The 20,334-nt window shown below is 38.6% G+C and overlaps 1 protein-coding gene across 5 annotated transcripts in view; it reads left to right on the top strand.

Moving 5' to 3' along the window:
* The window catches only part of LOC104152058 (protein prune homolog 2), a 143,636-nt gene extending 123,583 nt beyond the window's left edge, over nucleotides 1–20,053 (top strand). For 2 of the 5 annotated variants that reach the window (XM_068927077.1, XM_068927076.1), the window contains exons 13-18: nucleotides 3,940–4,042; nucleotides 7,294–7,425; nucleotides 7,566–7,652; nucleotides 10,686–10,784; nucleotides 15,027–15,074; nucleotides 17,063–20,053. In XM_068927077.1, the coding sequence (XP_068783178.1) occupies nucleotides 3,940–4,042; nucleotides 7,294–7,425; nucleotides 7,566–7,652; nucleotides 10,686–10,784; nucleotides 15,027–15,074; nucleotides 17,063–17,084 (491 nt within the window). In that variant the 3' untranslated portion in view covers nucleotides 17,085–20,053. Of the gene's footprint in view, nucleotides 1–3,939; nucleotides 4,043–7,293; nucleotides 7,426–7,565; nucleotides 7,653–10,685; nucleotides 10,785–13,503; nucleotides 13,543–15,026; nucleotides 15,075–17,062 lie in introns of all 5 variants that reach the window. The other 3 variants (XM_068927079.1, XM_068927078.1, XM_068927075.1) reach the window with 2 other exon arrangements.
* The last annotated feature ends 281 nt before the right edge of the window (nucleotides 20,054–20,334 follow it).

Raw genomic sequence — 20,334 nt, 5'->3', positions numbered from 1 at the left:
ATAAGAATCCGTGGGAATGTAGGTCACTCCGTTTGGTCCTCAGCGTGATGTAATCAGGATTCAAATTCAGGTATTGCTGAGTAACAAGCAAGTACTCTAATTCCTCTACTCACCAATCAGGTTTCTTTGACTGGTTCCTTCTTACACTATCATGGCTGTTCATGACTGCAATTCAGTTGAGCAGTTCTGATGGAAAGAATGGCTTAATTTCAGTCAAAATGTATCTGAAATGAGGAACACTATAACAAGTGTGAATTATACTGATTTAATGTTTACATTCAACTCTGTGATTTATCCTATTTCTGAATGAAATGATTAAATTAGGTTGCTGAGCCTGTCAAATTACCAAAACATAAATTGGTTGCACCTGTAGTTTATGACAGTTGCTCTTCCCAGAAGGAACACCGTCTCACTCTGAGCACTCTCTTTGGAAATAGTAGCCTTTTCATTTGGAGTGATGATTCTGTAGTATTTCCATTCTGCACACTTCCTGCTTCCCAGGGTGTTGCGTGCTGAGATATAGAGGGATATATTTAACCCCACTGATGAAATCGCTTGTATTAGCTTGCTATTTTTCCAGTGTATTATGTGCATGATTTTTATTTGTCTGATATCTTGTTTTGTTAGATAGGAAAATCCAGTAAAGTCCTGGGCAAACTTTTACAAAGAATCACTCAAATTTGAGACAGAGAACGTTAGAGTAGCTTTACCTTCAAATGAGTGTTGGTGAGTAGCTTAGCCATTGTAAAAGAAACGGTGTGAAGCATAACAGTAATTTCCAGGCCTCTCCACTGTTTACACTGGAAATTTTTCCTGAAATCTAGCCATATCAAAGGGAAAGAGGACTGGATTAAATTCTGTGTTTATGAAGTGGCAGAGCTCTTGATTGGGGTTGTGGATATTTAATAATTTTGATGTATAGGCCGTGGGAAAACTTTGGAGAGCTTGAACAATTGTTGCAGAATGCCTGCTACGCCTAATCTATATGGTGTTCCCTTTGGCTATAGTTCAATATTTTTGGAGCATTTTAGAGGGCCAAAAGTCTTTCTTAAGAATCACCTCAAGATTAAGCATAGATTCTGCATAAAATAAGTTACTCAGAAGTCAGATCTGCCATCTCTTGATGATTCAATGATCTACTGAACATTCTCTCCTGTCAAATAATAGTTAATGTTTAATTCAGAATCTGGGCTGCAAAATAGAAGAGGAGAGAGTAGATATAGCTTGACAGTCCAGGTGTGATATTTCCTTCCACGTTTGCCGATGGACAAATTTCTCAGTGATCTGTCTCTTTGTGTAGGCTGACTGAGAATTTGGCAAATGGCTGTCACTGGCTTCTGGTGATGATTTAAAAACGCACCTCTTCCTTGGGTGAACATTCCTTGACTATAAGCAAGTGTATGAAAAGGTGGTTTAAACTGATCTGTGGATTTTTCTTGTGTGGGCTGTTAGAGAGGTGGTAGCTGCACATAATCATTTTGCTTTACACCTGCAAAAGAACTGTGTAGATTCGTGGACACACCTGCCACCATGTGCTCCCGGTGCCCAACTCCTGAGCCAGCTGGAAGGACTGCCTTATGACAGCAGCATGGTGTTAGTTGTCCTGAAAGTCTCTGAAGGATTTCTGAATTCATATAAGGAAGGAAGTCCCCTCCCTACTTGAAAAGGAAAGGAAAAAAATACTGCCTTACTCCCTAATGATTCAGCTCAGCAGTTAGCTAGGATGGCCTGGGGGAACTGACCACTGTCTCTCTGGAAATGTGCAGGTTTAACTGATAAGACAGATGGTATCAGAGAGTAAAATAAAGTGGTGGATGTGGGAGGCGGAGTTGTTTTCTGCTTGTTTCTTTTGAGAAGACATGTATTCCTTCATGTCACGCTCTTAGAGGGTGAAGGTGCTGAAAATGGGACTGGAGTTTCTTCTCCCCGTCCCTGAGTACATTCCTGCTGGAGAACACAGTGCCACTCTTGGAATGTAACTATGAGATCTCCTCTGGGACACCAAAGTCAGTCAGCCATACCTATATCTCTACCTAGGCTCTCCTTGTTAGCTGTTTCTAGCATGTATTGAAGCTCTCCCACACCGTACTATGTTATATGGCTTAATCTGGTTTTATTCACATTGCTGTTTGGCTTGAATTTACGCCCTAGTCCTGTGCTCTTCTGCCTGTCCCTGTCCTCCAACAGGATGGGCAGCAAGGCTGCAACGTGGGATTGCAGAAGACAGGGCTGGGCAGCTGTTGTACAGCGGCTTCCCTCTAGCTCTGGAAGCCCGTCTGTAGATTAGCTGGCCCCTGGCAACTGAGAGCTACTGCATAGCACTGGAAAGACAGGAGATGCCAGCATTATGGGAGGGATGGAGTTAAGGCTAGGGATATATAGCCTCCTGCAGCGTCCAAATTATTCTGCGGTGGATGAGGGCTAGGTTAGCGTTCTTAACTTGATGCTGGCAAAATAAATATACACCTTCAGCTTATACAGTGCATTATATTTAGTCAAATCTGCCAAATCAAATTCAGAAAGAGAAAAGCCTAGTATCACCTTTCAGCAGGCTGCTTTGCCAAAACTTGTTTGGAAGCAATGTAGATCAAGGCAGGAGGCTTACTTCTGACATGCAGATTTTTCTCTCTGATGCTTATCCTTTTTTATGGCAGCTCTTTATAAAAGGGGAAGCAACGATGTTTTATGTCCTTGTAGGAATAGCTGAGAGCCCTGAATGAAGACTGCCTCTGTTCTTTCCCCTTTTGACTGGGACTGTGTGTGTTGAGATTACTCAGTGGTGCCTCTCCTTAGCATGAAATACTTCATGGACAGGTATCTTGAAGCACTCACTTTTCCAGCAATTCTGGAGTCTTTAAAAAAAATCGCTGCAAAGCCATAAAGGTAGAGGTAGATTAAAATATAAGGAGAGACTTCCTTAACATAAACATCTACTACTATTTCAGCTAGCTAAGACTCAGCTTAGGTGCTGAGTGAGAAAGGAGAAATTCCCTCAAGGTGAGTTTCGCCTAGCCTTCTGGCTTTCAGGTCTTCCTCTAAGTGTATCCAGCCTCTTATCACTGTGCAACACTAGTGCTCTTTCAATACAACCATTTCTACAGTATCTGTATAAGTTGCCTCATGATTACACATATCTTTTGAATGAATCTTGGGCCTTCAATTGTATTGCAGGATTATGTTATATTTATCATTACTACCACAGAAGCCCATAAGGATTGCAAAAGATTATGGAGAAGGCTGATCAGCATTAATACATCATGAATTTTGCTTATTTTCACATTCTGTTATGTGTACCAAGCAACTGTGCTGGTCCCCAGCAGCTCTGGGGCTTTATGGCTGTTTTTGGGCCCTGCTCGAGCCCAGAGAAGGCCAGCACGGGGCAACTGGAGTGTCCAGGCTAACAGGCATTTTCCACAAAGCTTGCAGCAAAGGATTTAACTGATCCTCAGGAGCTTCTAAAGCATAGTGGGGTGCAGTCATCGTTGTAATATCATGAGGTCTTTGGAGCAGCACAGACAAACTCAAATGGGATGGTGAGACTTTGGAAATCCTCTTTCAAAAGATGCTGGAGAGCAAGCGTAGGATATTTTCTTCAGCCATTTATTCTGTATGCTAGGGGGAACATTCAGCACACGATTACAATAAAGATACAATGAAGCAGGACTTCATGTAAGACTGTGTTATTAACAAAGCAGAATGAGTTTTCTTACTGGCCTCTATATAATAAAGTTTATTCATGGTAGTTCTAAGCATATTCTCCAGGAATTCAGCCTAACAGATTGTCCTATTTCCTTACCACTTGATGATAGTTCATTCATTTTCTATCTTCTTCAGGATTAGACATAATTGCTCTGTTCCAGGACTCTGAGATTTCTTTTTAAATTTATCTTGTTAAGAGCCTTTGACAAAGATAAAAATGCCTTTTTGTTTGTTCCACAGGATACTATGGTGATGGTCTGAATGCTATCATTGTGTTTGCTGCATGCTTCTTGCCAGACAGCAGTCGAACTGATTACAACTATGTCATGGAAAATCTCTTCCTGTGAGTGATGTGTAATCACGTGACCATCTTTTGAGTTAGTACTCTTAATTATGTAGTAAGAGATAACCTGTGTTTAATTAAGAGGTAATTTGGGTCATTAGAAGGAGAGTGATCTGAGTGACATTTCAAAGAGCAATTTTAGGTAAACTGCTCAGTGGAGTATTATTTAGATATTCTTTACCTACTTGCCCCCCAAAATCAAGGTACATTTGTCAGGATCAAATTTGACTATAATAGTTCCCTAAGTGACAAGGGATATCGTTATCTCCAGCTTCTTGGACCTACAAAGATTGCACTCTTTCACCAGTGATTTCCAGCGCTTGTTGAGAACAGTCGGCATGGACTTAGATCACAAGATTGTTTTTCACTGTCATTGTATATTAGGTATTACAGCAATGTGTCGCTGTGTATTATATTTTGAATACATGCTGTAGTTGTTTATAGGAGTTACAGGGACATTGGCTGACACTTGTTTTAAAAATACAGGATAAATGACAATTGCTGATACAAACACCTCAAAGTACTTTTCCTGACTTCAGCTACTCCTGAGTCAGTTATTGAAAATGGCAGGGACCCTGTTAGACCAGACACAAATTTGACGAAGCGAACCCAAATTTATCACAGCTTTTAACAAGCAGAATTACTCCTAACAGCACCTTACCTTGGCCGCCAGAAATTGAGAAGGCAGCAACTCCCCTAAAGTGCCTGTAGTTAGTTCCACTTACAGCTGTTGAAAAATCAATCATTCCAAGGCCGTGTATGCTAAAACTGAAAAAGTCAGTCTCAAAGCTACTGTAGCCCTGGCCTTCACCATTTGCTGCTTACAAGGCGCCAGACCGCACTGCAAGAGCACAGACCCAGGCCCCACAAAGTTCCAGCCCATGAAGACGTGCGTGGAGGTAGCCAAAGCCCTCAATGTTGTGTCTACAAGTGAAAAACAAGAGTGAGCGGTTCTGTTCCAGGTCAGACCAACTGCTAGCTTCTGTCTAGTAAAGAGGTCTCTAAGTCCCCCATGTCATCTACAGTACTAGATTTACACAATGCCCAGTGATTTAGAAGGGAAGAATTGCTACAGTAGTTTTAACCTGATTAACTAGAAAACAAATCTGCCAAAAACCGTGACTGACATTAAAACAGTTATTCTTTGACTTCACTGAAGACCCCTTTTCAAAGATAGAACTGCAGGTAACTGGACTTTGCAGAGGAAGCCTTTTCAAGCCTTAAGAGGCTGTTCCGCTTCACTTGAGGATATTGCCAAAGTACATTTTACATCCCACTGTCTCTTTCGGGGTAGTGTAAAAGTGAGTTCACTTTGACTGTGCACCTTCAGCTTATTTTAAGACTTACTTAGAGATTCACAATTCTCTAGCAGAACAAGAACCAGAAAATAAAAAGTCAGATTGTCCCTTTCTTTTACATGTAAGCCTATTAATTGCTTTGAAACAGAGGGAGCATCACAATTTCCAACATAGCTAATAACTGATATATATATATATATATATATATATTTTTTTTTTTTTTTAATATATGAGCTTTTTAATATTAAGTCATATAAGGGTATGGAGACCTGCAAATCATTAAGTCTCTTCCCATTTTTTATATAGCACGTTTCTCATAGCTAATGGTGCGACTGCAGTGTACAAGCCCTCTCTACTTTGTAATTAACAACTGTCCTCAATTGTTCATGTGTTCTGCAGTTTCATTCCCCTCTGGATTCCTTTCACAATTCTAGCTACCTTATTCCTGTTACCTTGACTAATCCTGTAAAATTGTCTTTAAGTGAGCCAAACTCAGCTTCTGAGACAACATTTTCTAAATCACTTCTTTTGGATGCTGCAGGTCCACACAGAAAATTCTACTGTTTCATTTGTAGCTGCCTGAAACATTCTAGAGATTAAAAGTCTCTTAAAGAATCAAAACGCGGAAATACTACACTTTGAAATTCAAAACCAGTGCTTTTCCTTTCAGAGTGAGTGAATTGTTCTAGTCAGTGAGTCAACATCTCAAGTAATAAAGAAATTGCCAGCATGAAAGGTTTGCAAGAGAGCTTGACATCCCTCTGCACTTGCAGAGAGATCTAGATTACACAGTGATTCCAGATTGCAAATGCAGTAACTGCTGTCCATTGCCGCTGGCTGACAGGGCTTCATTTCCCATGGAGCAGCCACCACCTTGGCGCACAAGCCCACACTTTCATATCTCGCTGATGGACAGGAGCTGTTATAAATGTGAGACAAAAGTAGGCAACGTGCAAGTGGAAGGTGAGAGAAAGAGCAGTGAAAAGCATTGAGTGAGTAGTGATTTACGTGAGGTTCATCAAATGGAACTACTCAATTAGCTGCTACCTACCTTCTGTCTGTTTCTAATAACGTTCCCTGTGTTGAGAATTGGATTTCCTGCTCTTGTTTTATAGAAACTGCATTTTGAGGAATTTAAGGGTCAGATTACATCCTGAGTTGTTCACATGCACCTGTTTAAGGGGCTAATGGGTGCAGGGATAGAGCTGCCTTTTGTAATGAGAACTCTGAAGCATTCAGTTTTCTGAGGTGAGACTCAGTGATGTTTCACTGCAGTTTTTACACAGACGTGCCTTGGAGCTGGATAGGAGAGGGAGCAATTTGCGTGTTGTTATGATAAATTCCTCCCCAGGGAGGTGGGGACTGCTGAAACCAGAGAGAGCATCTGCTTCTATAGTCCCAGAGAGGAGTTTAAAGCTACCCTTTCATTTGACAGAACACCCAGCTCTTCCAGGCGACAGGGGTTTGTAGCTGGCAGTCACAGACTCGGTAACAGTGATCTGAGGATCACAAAAACTATAGACAAGTTTCTTCTTCTGACCCATATTATTTTTGCTTTGAACAAAACATAATGATTAATACGAAGGAGAATTTTCTCAACAGTTGCATCTCAGAAGTTCTGGGAACTTCACATGGTCCTCTCATGATCTCCCTTGTAGAATTTCTTGATTTAATATGCTTATAAGGGGAAAAAGCCACCTGTGAGATTGGAAACTGTATGAAACTGTATCTTTGGAAGGAAACCACATTCTCTGAAAATGCAGATCAGATTATGGTTTGCTAGTTATAATTCTATAGGAAGCATGGGGACAGTTTAAAATGCTTTCAGTTTAAACAAAAAGAAAAAGCTGCCTCGTTGAAAATTCCTTGATGTATGCCTAGTGGACTGGTTTTAATTAAGCTTAAATGGATAATGTAAAAAGATGTGCTTACTTGCTTCTGTTCTTTTTTCAGATACGTAATAAGTACCTTAGAACTGATGGTAGCCGAAGACTATATGATTGTCTACTTAAATGGAGCAACGCCAAGGAGGAGGATGCCAGGACTTGGTTGGATGAAAAAATGTTACCAAATGATTGATCGGCGGTGAGCAGTATTTTCCTTTCTGACCTACAGCCATTATTTTAAACTCTGTGCATTTCTGTTCCTCCCCTGTATGACAGTGTTCACTGTATATGATCTTTCTGTATTTTTTTTTTAATGAAATGTGTTTCTTTTTGACTTAGATTAAGGAAGAACTTGAAATCATTTATAATTGTCCATCCGTCATGGTTTATCAGGACAATTCTGGCTGTGACACGACCTTTTATAAGGTATGTAGTGAATATTAGTTATTTTCTTTGTCCCTAAAGATACTGAAATTCCTAAATGATCAAACATGGCTGTTAATGTCCCACTGAAAGGTACTCATTTTACAGTTTGTGTTGGGATTTTGACAGCTGAAGCTGACTTCCCACTCTCCTGACAGGAAAAAAAGAGTTGAATCATGAATAAAGGAAGTCAACAGTGCATACACTGCAGGCATGATATCATATGCCCATATGTGCATGTAGAACTGGGAATTTATTCCTTTAAAATTGTCTTTGTTTATTCTGAGCCCAGCTAAAAAGCATTTGGGAAGGGGGTCTGGACAAATCGCCTCATTAACAAAATAGTGGCCGCACAACAAGATTAAGCTGCAATTCTAGTTAAAAAATAAAAATGCTGCTCAGCCAAGGTGACTTTGAGCACCCTGAGCTGTTGGAAGGCTTAGGAGACCAGGTTCCAGAAAAATTTTTCTGCCACCAGAAATAATTTCTTGATCAGCAGAAAAACAAAGAAATGTTTCAGACACCGAAGAACTCGCAGATTGTTGAAAAACATGGACAAGTATGCAATTTAAATCCTACAGTCAGAGAGAGTAGACTGACAGGTGTGAAAAAGAGTTGCTTCAAGGAAGAGAAGACACATCTCATTTACACAAGCTACACAGAGAATAACGTGCATCATAACAGACTACGGAGAAATCTGCCCCCAGACTACAAACAAGAGCACCAAAGGTGTCAGTCATAGGGTGCCCTCCCCTGTCAGGGGAATCTGGGCATGGGGAAACAAATAAGTTCTGCCATTGCTGCCAAAGTGTGATAGGCAGAATATCATAACAAAGCTTATTCTTTCTCATAGGATAACTTTTAATACCAAGCAGAAAGTAACAACTACGAAAAACAGTGCAACAGAGATGCAGTAGTTAACATTATCAATAACAGCCATGGGAGATTCACTCAGTTGCATTTGGTGTCTGAGATAATTCTGCTGGCACCCTGTTTCTCCCCAGAGAAAAGGTGGGCAGTAAAATAAAAAAAAAAAAATCAAAGATGTGACAACTGTATCGATTCATGCGTCATTTATTCTGGATGGTCATACTGGGTGGCAGTGACCACAAGCATTGCATTGCCGCACTGGGGAAGAAGTTGACTGTAAACCGACTTTTTGGCAAAGAGAATTAACAGTACAAAACTTGAGACAACAGGACCAGTTAAAGATTCCATTTCAGCCAAGAAGTAGATTGAGTCTCTTTCGGAAGTAAAAGAAAGCAAAGTACAAATGGGACCTGAGAAAAAGATGGGCATTCCTCATGGCCTGCGTGACTTACGCTGAAGAAGAGTCGAGGGTGGGAGGTATTTGAACCCTCAATGATAACAGAAGAGCCCTGTGAGAAAACTGAATAGAAAGCCCACGGAGGCAAAAAAAAAAAAACAAACAATTATTGATTGGTTGCAAAGTTAGAAGAAAAAGCTGGATTCAGGCCCTAGATGTCAGATATTCATACTACAGATAATTTTAGCTGTGTTAGGCAGGAAATTAAGATTTTTAATAAAAATGATTTTTAATAAAAAGTGTCTGTGAGAAATTTTTGGCATTTGATGGAAATACTTAAGCAAGTAGAAAGTTCAACACAGGTGGCAGCAGGCCTTGCCTAAAGTCAGAAAGAAACAAGGACTTCTTATTTTAGACATATATGTGGGATGGTAGTACACAGACTTCCACATGAAGCAATTAGGTAGAAATCAATTGTGGTGGTGGAATTAGTGGACCCAGGAGAAACCCCAAGCAGAAAAAACACCTTTTTTTTTTTAATTTTTTTCATTCTTTGGATGTTTCCAGATCAGGCTGTTGCTTGCTAAGTTGCTTCAGCTGGCAATTCAGATAGTCTAAACTATGGTTAACATTTCTAATAAAATGTTAAGAATTATCTATATGTTATCATGGCTTTGATCAGACAATTATGAGTGATTCATGCATCTTAAAACCTGATATTAGCATGTGGCAACTGTGTGCTCCTAAGGAAGCTAATCTGTTAAAAATGCAAAGTAAAATGAATGAGCTCAAACAACTGTTTACAGTAACTTGATGGATTCCTGTTTCAGTTGTCTCACTTTACCTGATTAAGAAGATATATATGGTAAGGCAAGGGGCAGTAACTTTTTGATAAGAGCTATTTCAGATGCTTTGGGTTGTCTGATCATACCCCTGAATCAGTGATAAACAGGGATATGTTCTGCATTTCATGGCCTAGACTTAAGAACATTCATTCTCAATGTGCATCCGTCACCATTACTAATGTTAATAGACTGTCTAAATATGACCAAAGCTGGATTTGGAAAACTGCTTTCAGTCAAATGAGAAAGATGATTCCTCATAGTCTCTGCATGTCACATAAATCAGCTAAACAAGTGAATAGTCTTTATTTTTTAAAATATATTTTCTGACTGAATGGTTTAGGTTTTTCTGTATGATCATTTCTCAGATAGAATAAATGATCACAGTACAGACTGAACTAAGCAAGGAAAACATTTCCTCATAATACGGCCTTACACTAAGAACAGACATGCACGTACCTGCTCAGATCTATATACATCCAAACAAACGTGGAGGTTCAGCTGTATTCTGTTTGGTTGGGTGTCATAGCCAAATCTAAATGCTAATTCATCATGATCAGCTGAAGTGAATGTTTCCCATCTTTCTTTTGGTGTAAGTATGCTGCAGGGGATTTGGTTCTTTTTAAAATTTGAGTATATCTTCTTCAAACTGTAAAACTTAATTGCGTTGCCTAATATGTAGGCATTACAATGTATAATACTGTCCTAAATATGGCAATGCAGCCTGGCCACAGAACAGCAGAAGGTCTAAACCTGATTTCAGCCTCACTAGAACACAGATATGTTAATGATTATCAGAACTATATGACTGGAATATGAATAGCCAAATGCTTAGATTACAAATAGATGCCTTCTCTTGGTTTATTTTTTGCAATAATGGGAGATTTTGTGAAACTCAGTTTGCATGACGCCATTTCTGTGTTTCAGCTCTAAGTTCAGCAGTAAGATACAGTATGTCAGCACATTGGCAGAGCTCCGTGAGATGATTCCAATGGAATATGTGCACATACCAGAGAGCATTGTCAAGTAAGTGGTGCACTTGTGTTATTGGAAAGTATTTCCACTGACGAATCAGGCTGTCTGCTAGCCAGAAGTATAACCAGGTTTTCCTTTCCAAGTCCTATTTAGGCACAGTAGCGTTTGAGTCTATAAGAAAATTTTAAAACTTCTACGTAATTTTATTACAAATACGTAAGTTTTGTTCCACAAAAATTCCACTATTAAACTCTGAAGCAGGAAAACATTCTGTCATTGAAAAAGAAACCAGAAGAAATACGTAATCCTAAGGGAACCAAAGTTTATAGGAAAAGGAAGGTTTTGTACTGGACCAAATGATACAGTTGGTAAAATGAAGGCAAACTTTCAGGCTCAAACTCCCTTCATCACACTTATGACTATACAATAGCATTGGAACGGACTGTTCTCTCACTAATTGTAGCCCAGAAGGAAAACATGAAACCATAACCCTTCCACAGGTATTCCTTATACAATATTTTTCCATAACTTTTGCCACTTACTGTGCTAAGTCTTACTGTGCTTTTAGGTTTTAGTCATACAGAGCTTTGAACTGAAACAATAATTCAAAAGATAGCAGTTCAGTAGAAATCCACTGAAAGTCCATAGGTTCACCATTCCTTTTCTCATTGATTTCTCATGATTTAACCCATTACCAGGACTGAAAGGCAATGTCTCAGTTCTTGCCTTTTGTGTTTAAAGGTTTTGTAAATGCAAATATTTCTAAAGGAAAGGTATCTGTTAACGAAATTGTAACAAGAAGTTGATTTGAGTTCCTCACCACTGACTTTTTTTTAGACCTGAAAACAGCAAACTGAAATGATTCATCAAGCTTAAATACCTTGGAAATCAATCACAGCGGGTCATTATAGGTCATTATAGGTCATTATTCCAAAGATATGCTGTCAAGGAATGCATTATTTTTTTACTTCTGTGTCTCAAGTGTACCAGGTTTTGAATAAACGCAAAGGTTCAGTCCTAGAAACTGTTTTGATGAGTAAATAGACAAATACCTGATTGTCTTTTCCTTGCATTTTATCAGTGACTAGGTATGCAGAACGCTTCATTTGGAGCTGTCACAGAGCTCTTCAACCAGGCAGGAGTTTTCATAGCTGCCCCACCGTAGTTACGAAAGCAGCACAATTTACCTCATCAAACTGGTGGTTGCTTTGCCATTAAGTCTTGTGCTGTAATTCCAGGGAGCAAGTGGGAAGCTCAATTCTGCTGCAGCACTTGTGAAATTAGTAAATTGCCATCATGAAATGGGGGTTCATAGGGAGTTTCACTATAGTTTATTTTCTTCTGTAATTCCTTTATAGGTAGAGTGATTGCAAAGAATTTAGAGTAAGAGATGGTATGAGGTATCACCTGATAAAAAGATGTCCAGAATGTTTTAACATCCCTAAAATTCTTCTGCCCTTTCTTCCTCCCTTCCTCTTCTGATTCCTGAAACATTCTAGTTTCTTAAAGTTGCCTTTGATAAAGACCTTAACCTGATACTTTAATGCTTTATACTCTTTCTACTTCCTTAATTTATTTTATTGTTACACTATGATGTCTTTTCTGTCCTTTACACCAAAACTCCTTGGAAAGTCCATTCACCTCTCAGACCAAAGGAGAAAGGTTCCCAGCACCAGCACCAAAGAAACTTTAGGACTTAGAGCTTAAGAAATTTTAGGGAACGGCTTACTTCTTGTCATCGGCCGCCAGATGACAGATCTTGATTGCACTGAAGAAAAAATGTAAAGGTGACTAATGTGCCTATTGGTGGCAAGCATTTTCACGATGTCCTGTATGAAGATTTAGTAGATGTCCACATTCAAGGTACTGTGAGTGGATATTCCAATGTCAAAAGGGAAGAGAGTAGAGATCAGAGTAGAGATGTGTTCCAGCTGGTAGTTTTATTTGTGGTTCAAATTGAGAAAGATTCCTGTAGCAAAATAAAACGCAGCTTTCAGCATTCTATTTGCTCCGCTGGCGAGAAAAGAAATATCACTATGGCCACAAGATATTCTACCTATAGAAAGTACACAAGTTCATGCCTTTTTTTTTTTCTTTTTGTGGTTGTTCGGTAGTTTTTACTGAAGTGAGGTACAGTATGGCTATTGTATTGTATCATACGAACTTGTACATCTTTTTTTCCCCTCCCCCCCCCCTTCACCCACTCTTACCTTGTAAGATATGATGAAGAGAAGTGTTTTAAGAGAAGAATGAGGTAAAACTTGCTTCTGGCCTGTGCTACTGCTCATAATGGAGTAAGACTGTGTGATGCAGTCTTCCACCTGAAGGTGACCTCAACAGCTGAATGAGAGAGGCCTTGCAAGAGTTTGCGATCTTACTTTCCCCTTCCAGCTGTTGAGATCAGCCTCTTTGCGAGTAAAACTAACTAAACGATAAACGCCCTTGACTTGGCCCAGGCTGCAGCTAATTTAGTTCTATCTGATGGAACAACTGAATGCTTTCAGTTCTGTCCACTGAGCATGCCTCAGATCCCTGCTGCTTTTATGTTTCTGCCTCCAAATAAGCTAAATAGTTACAAATTAAAGGGGGGTTAAGCAACAGTAAATGCTATCATATTGAACTGAAGAGCTTTAGGGTCAGTGCATAATAGTGGGTGCCTATTTTAGAAGCATGTACAGTATTTGTTCTTTGCTCTGCTAATGCTCTGCTTCTCTCTTATGCTCTGCTTGCTTCTTTGTTTCTTTATATCAATAACTTTTTACTGGTGCAGACTGGATGAAGAGCTGAGGGAAGCTTCAGAAACAGCTAAGTAAGACAGTTTTCAGCTAGATGCTGGCGTTGTATTCACAGGAATGGACTGAATGCAACAGTATACTACATGTTTGATACAGCCCTCAGCTCATAGTTTCCAATACTGTATAAGTTGCCACATTGGTGAATTGACTTCCCCTCTCACTATGTGCAGCCTGCTTTTTTACAGTTCGGTCTCAGTAACAAATAATCATATTCTTAGAGTTTTAAAAAACATTTTTGCTGTTTTTAGTGAATGTTTCTGCAGTCGCAGAGAGGACTGAAATCACTTTTTTACTCGGTTACAGTAGTTCATTAAACATTTTCTCTTCTTTGTCTGTTATGTCAGATGATTAATCTATTTTTTAGGAGGCAGTTCTTTTTAAAACTGATGTTTTACAACAATTTACTAAGCTAAGCATGACTATTTTATCTCACGCTCAGTTAAGGCGGTCCTGTCTTTTCACCAGTTAGTTGGATGGGTCGATGGATTAATACTTGATAATACTGCATTGTCTAAGGTCAGTTAATAACTCGATGTCCTAACTGATGAACAGAAACTTTAAACTTGTAAGTCTTTACTCTGACTTTGACCATACTAGGGCAGAATGTGGTACCATAGAGATCCTTAACTTGCAATCCTTTACTTGCCAAGCTGAGCTTAGAAGGAATTTACCCAGGGCCCTTCTTTGTGTGTGCATTGTGCACAGGATTCCAGAGCAGGGAGCTGTGTTTGTGGCTTCTTGTATGACACTTTCCCAGGGGTTTTTATAACCTAAGATTCAGGTTTTGAAGTTTCTTCCTAGACTCCTACCATTAACTTCTGTATTTCAGAATTTCTACCTTACAGCTCTGTCTCTCTGTCTCACTCTCTGTCTCTCTTTTTCCCTTCATGTCCCCACTTTGCTGCTACACATTTGCCTCCAGTTCTGAGCTTGGCCTTTAAAATCACCAGAGAGAAATACCCCAAACTCTTGCCACTGCTTCTTGATCCTAGCACTTAACTGCCTAAGAAGCAAAAATTCACATAAGCAATTATCTGATACCACCTGGATATTTTATTAACCAAAAGGAAGAAAGAAACCCATTAAATGTAACTTGTATCCCTTCTATTCAAATATTTTCAAATACATTAGAGTATATGCCAGTGAAAACTGTGTGAAACGAAGCTGCTTCCTTGATACCCCTGTTATTTAAAAAGATGCAGGCTACAGCACAGCAGTGAGAGAGGAACTCAATATTCATATGTGGCATTGCTGATTATTGTAACTGTTAAATGTCTGATGTCACTGTCGTGCATTCCCCATCCTCAATTTATGGAAATAATTATAAACAAGTATTACTCAAATTAATCCCTGTTGCAGGCACTAAGCTTGTTATAGTCCTATCAATAGTGTTTGTGTGTTTGTGCCTTCAGAGATACTCACTGCACTTTGTTCTTACACCCCCCAAATTTGATTTCATGTCTATGTTTACTACTGCCTCTTTTTTCCTTGCACCCAGAACTGGCTGCCTCTCAAATGATCCAGAAATGACTTCAATGGACCAGGAGTAAGGATTCATGCCTGACAATATGATTACATTTTAGCACTATTTCATAACCATGCAGTTATGAACTGAGGCTGGGTAGACTCCACGAAGCCTTCTGGAGACCAAAACCCTTTTTTTTTGGTTTTTTTTTTTTTTTTTTTTTTTTTGCAACTCGATTCAGTATTTGCAAGTGCTGAAAAAGTGCTGAAGTTAAGGTTTATTATATTTGCATTGCACAAGTGTGTAAAGTTAAAGACCCTTGTCAAACAGAGATAGATAAAATTTTTAGCCTGAAGGATATTCAGGTTAAGCTGTTTGAAAGATGGAGAGGAAAAAGTGCAACAGGATCAGGCAAGGTTGATAATGTGCCTTATGATCCATTAAAGTGGTTAAAGTTGTTGTTCTAATTCTGAGAGGAGCTTAAGCAAACTGTCAATGCAGAAATCTTCACTTTGAGTGCTGGGTTGTGCACTCAGTGCTTTCCTTCTCTTTGCTTTTCACTCCTCTCAGCTTCTTTCATACTTACTTCCCCAGCTAAATCTCTGGCGTCTTTTTGTCACTCCCTTTGAAAGCTAGACAGGTTCCCTTGGAAATGGGAATGTGGCAGTACTGTGGCACACCATTCCTCCTGCTAATGCCATAACCCAGGCGTGCAAATGGGAAGCCTTGCACCACTCTTACTGTGCCTCAGGAAGGGTGTTTGCAGCATGCGTGTGACGCACACACAGGCATTAGTAGTTCACTGCTGTCCCAGTGTTAAAAATCATACATATGTCAGAACTTGAAATTAATTCCTGATTCCTACTATTAGACCAGTTGGCATAAAACCACTGAGCATCCCTTCCCCCTCCCGCCCCCCAGACACAGTTTATTATGTAATTAGTCAATGTGAGAACTATTTTTTAAAATATGGTAGCAGTAATTAAATAACATATTAAAGACTATTTATTTACGATTTTGGCCTTTTATGGCATGAACAATTTTTCTGTTTTTCACAAAAAGGAAGCTGGGCAGCAAAAAACAATACAAAAAGAGGATTTTTATTTAGCTGAAATAAGTAAGAACTGAGGCTGAATTAATGTTATTTCCTGCTGTTTTTTTCTGCAAAATGGTGTGTCTTGTCTTTAGAAGCAGCAACAATTTTCCTGTGATCATATCATTCATTTCTGGTGTCTTTTCCTCAGGAAATAGGATTTCCCCTGTACGTGCCGCTACAATGAGGACAGCATTTTTACATAGACTTGTTCTGTACGCTTTCTGCTGAAACCTCCCTGGAGTCTGCCCAGCTCTTAGTTCGCTTCTGTTTTCTCTTTTATATCCATTCCAAAGGCTTTTGTTTATTGTCATGCTCTCTTGTTTACTAGAATTTCTTGATGATGACGTTCTGATGACGTGATGATGTCATCAGAAACCTGATGACGTTTGAAAATTTTTCTTAATGAAATAATCCACAATAAAGAATTCTGCATGTTCTGTAACTGACAGTGACCTTCACAGGTCATAAATATTCATGTAGGTATGTATTCTATGAAGGAAAAATTCTATTTCGATGCAGTGTTTATGATGACAGTTTCCTACTCTAAAGAATACTTCTGAAGAATTGGATGAAATATTCTTTGCACTAAATGGCAAAACCATACTCCTAGAAATGTTTTAGAGGCATCCATGTCTTACTCATTTCCACATCTGGTCTCTAATTCTGCTCATGTTGGAGTTGCTGGGAATGTAGCTACTGATTTCAATAAAACAATAACAGGTCCTGTTAAGGTCTGAATTTTCCATATCAGTTCGATAGATAAGATACGTGTGAATTATTTACTCAGGTAAATAATAGTTTACTTATGTATTAATACACAAGTAAAAAATACCTAAATAATTTGCTGAAGTAAATGAGAGATGAGCATGCTTGATACTTTGCACACACTGAAGTTTGAGAAAATCGGTAGCAGTGTGTTTCATAGCACTGATTTCTTTTTTTTTTCTTTTTTTTTTTTTTTTTAAATATGTAGCATTGACATGAGGCTGAAATAAAAAGCATCGCTTGCAGGCATTTGAAGAAGAGGATTTGCTTGGACTTTCATCACCCAGACGCCCTTGGCCACGGTGTACAATAGGCAGTTTGGTTATTTTATTTGTTTTACAGTTCTTCAGTGCCATTCAGCAATCCAAGAAAAGCAGAGGGGCCAATCCTGTTGCCATGGAAACAGCATAAATTTGGACTTAGCTATATATGTTGTTTTTCAGAAGTAAGAGTTTGGATTAGGAGAGCTATATCATCTAGCATTGGTTTATATAAGTGTGTGCAATTTCTGTTTAAAATTATTATACTATTTTACCAACAATGTGCCTCATGAATGAGTCAGTGAGGATGTAGCTTTGTTTCATTTTTGTCTTCAGCATATAAATGTTTATGCATAACTAAGCAGAATAGTTATTATTACAATAAATGTTACTCTAGTTTGTTTCACACAGCAGCTGCAACTTTATTATTTTAAAATAATTTGAGAAATGATGTAGGATTTTTTTTTTTGAGCGAGTCTGTTTCTTGCTGTCTGAAAAGTCTTTCCATGTTCAGTTAACCCTACTGAACATTTAGTTTGGCCACAGAAGAGCATAATATATCTAAAAATTAGTCATTAAAGAGACTTCCCAGAGGACAAATGACTAACTGAAATTAATTTTATTTTAATAATTTAATTTAGTATTTTTATTTTTTTTCAGGATAGCTTTTTAAAAGATAGCTAATCCTGTAGATGTTTGTCCTATATTTTGAAAGCCTTGAACATCGTTTTCTTATTGTTGGGTTTTCTAAATCTGTTTTTCCAGAACTTTTTTTTTTCAAGTTATGAGCCTTCAAATGGCATCCTAACTCAAATAATAAAGGCTAATAATGCTATGATTATGAAACTGATACTTAGTATTTTCTACTAATAACTGAAGGTTAAATATATAAATCTACATTTGGGAGTCATGATCATTCGTTAGGGACAGATGTCAAACTGTTATTCAGAGTATGTTTAATATCGGAAAATAAGTGTTAAAATGCAATTTTTTGCTGTATCATGATACACACGAGTATAAACAAGAGGAAAAAAACCCCCAGACTTTCTTCTTTGCTGCTGTCCTGCATGCTGGTGCAGAAGACACTGTAATAAGTCCTGATTCTCAAATGGAAAATAGCTGCAGTGTCTCAGACCATTCTTTTGCAGGGGAGCGCAAAATAATACTCTTGTTAATTCTGCTTTTCTCCTTTAAAAAGAGAAGAGTCAAAAACTGGATAAACCTTTCTCTTCCCCTAAGACAAATGCATGCACGCAATCCCAAACCTGCTGACCCACCTTGCTTTTGGGATGTCCTAATGGAACGAATAGTATTATGCACTGTCTGAAATACTATTCTTAGATTCAAGAGATTCTCTACCCCTAGAATACCGCTACCCTGAGATACCCTGGAATTACCTCTGTGGATTCTCTGCTTTGTCTGTAAATAAGAAATTCTTTGAAGTAACAGTTCAAGATAATTTGCTCATTCTTATTTTTAGATGTGCACTAACTTTAGTCCCACTTCCAATATTATTAATTGAAGAGAAGAAAGTAAAAGTTCCCCAGGGAATAAATTTTAAGAAAAAGGCAGGACAGTTGAACCTTTATTTTCAGTAGGAGCTAAACTGAGAGTGAAAATTAATTTTGCCCTTCTTTTAAAGGATTGATATTTTCGTTCTGTGGTTTGCGCATTTCCATCTGTTGATTTCTATCCTGTGTTTGCAAGAAGGGAGATGGCAGGCAAGGGAGCAAGCATCCATCATTGTGTGCCCAGTAGTTCAGCTGCTCTAACGAAGACTGACGAAATTGTCAGAAAGGTGAGAGGTTGCCAAATGCTTTCTTACCTGCCAGCACCAAAACTGAAATATCTGCAGCTCTGCAGTCCTTGTTTTATGCTGAAAGCCAGTGGATTGTGTCTCTGTCACCCTAGTTAGCCTATTTTATCACACTGTTCTGTCAGTTCTTGGTAGTTTTCACAGGGGAAAGGCCTAATCCTGCTCACCATCACTGCTGCTCCATAACCTGACCTTATCCTGCCCTAAATTAGGATCTGGTAGTTTGCACAGTTCCTCAGATACCTGAACCTCGGCTTGTATCTGCCTTGTAACAGCGCTGCCACTTAGTACACTGGAGATAATGCTTTATGTAGGAATTAATATTTGTGTTAACTTCCAGATACTAATTAAGCGTGACCTAGATCTGAACTATTAAAAGCAATTAATAGCATGGAGTCACATCTTCTGTAGACCTATAGTTTAAGCCACCTAGAATGAGCCAGCTGACTTATGTTACACTACAAGTGTTTGCTGAAAGTGAAGTTCACCGCTAAGCAGAGGTTCGGCATAAGTCTTTATGCACTAATTGAAGCATAAATGGAGTATAAGTGGTTTGTAGTCTTAGTGGCAGATGTCAGCTCAGAGGTGAATTTCATTCTACAGGTACTGTGTGAAATTACTGAACAGCAAAGCTACACATTAAGTCATTTTATTAATGTTGGGCAGACTAATAGTGGCAGTCTGAGATGGAAGGAGTTTGTTTAACAAAGCCAAATGCTACATTAAAATAAAACAGGGCACCAATGTGATGGTGGAAAAAAGGGTTGCAAGAAAAGGGCGTGGTTATCTTTGCTTACTGATATATTGGAAAAAGTTTTTTTAATGTTATATTATGGCAATTATATATTATACTAACAGTAACGTATCAATATTATTAGCAGTTTGTTAGAAGAGGAATATAGTACATATAATTGCACAAATATAATCTTTTATAAACACATTTTTTCTACTGTGTATCAGAGTGCTCAGATCAAATATAAATTAACAGTTGCAATTTTTTTTGTTAAAAGACCTATGCTGATTTGAATTATAGAGTAAGCAATACAAGGATATCTAATATCATTGTATGTACATATATATACGTATGAATCAGAAATAAAGAGCCGCAACCCACCCGTAAAAATATTTCCTTTCGGTTCCAAGTTTGTTTGTTTGTTTGTTTTATTCCCTGGACGCCTGGATAATGTTTCAGTTTGCAGTTCTCTGACTTTTCGTGCATACACTCTTTCCTACCCGTCCTTCCAAGAACTCCAAGTTTAAGTCAGTTCTGTTTCATGTAGTGTTACTCTCCACCTTTGTGTATTGAAATCCTTGCCTTGGCAATAGTAGTAATACGGTTCCTGAGGGAAAGCAGGATCTCTGCAGTGCAAGTTGCTCTTTAATTTGTGACTCTGCTGTTTTGTC

The sequence above is a fragment of the Struthio camelus genome, chromosome Z (genome assembly GCF_040807025.1).
Source record: "Struthio camelus isolate bStrCam1 chromosome Z, bStrCam1.hap1, whole genome shotgun sequence".
Classification (NCBI taxonomy): Eukaryota; Metazoa; Chordata; class Aves; order Struthioniformes; family Struthionidae; genus Struthio; species Struthio camelus.
The sequence above is the reverse complement of the archived record's forward strand: the minus strand, read 5'-3'. Positions and strand labels throughout refer to the sequence as shown.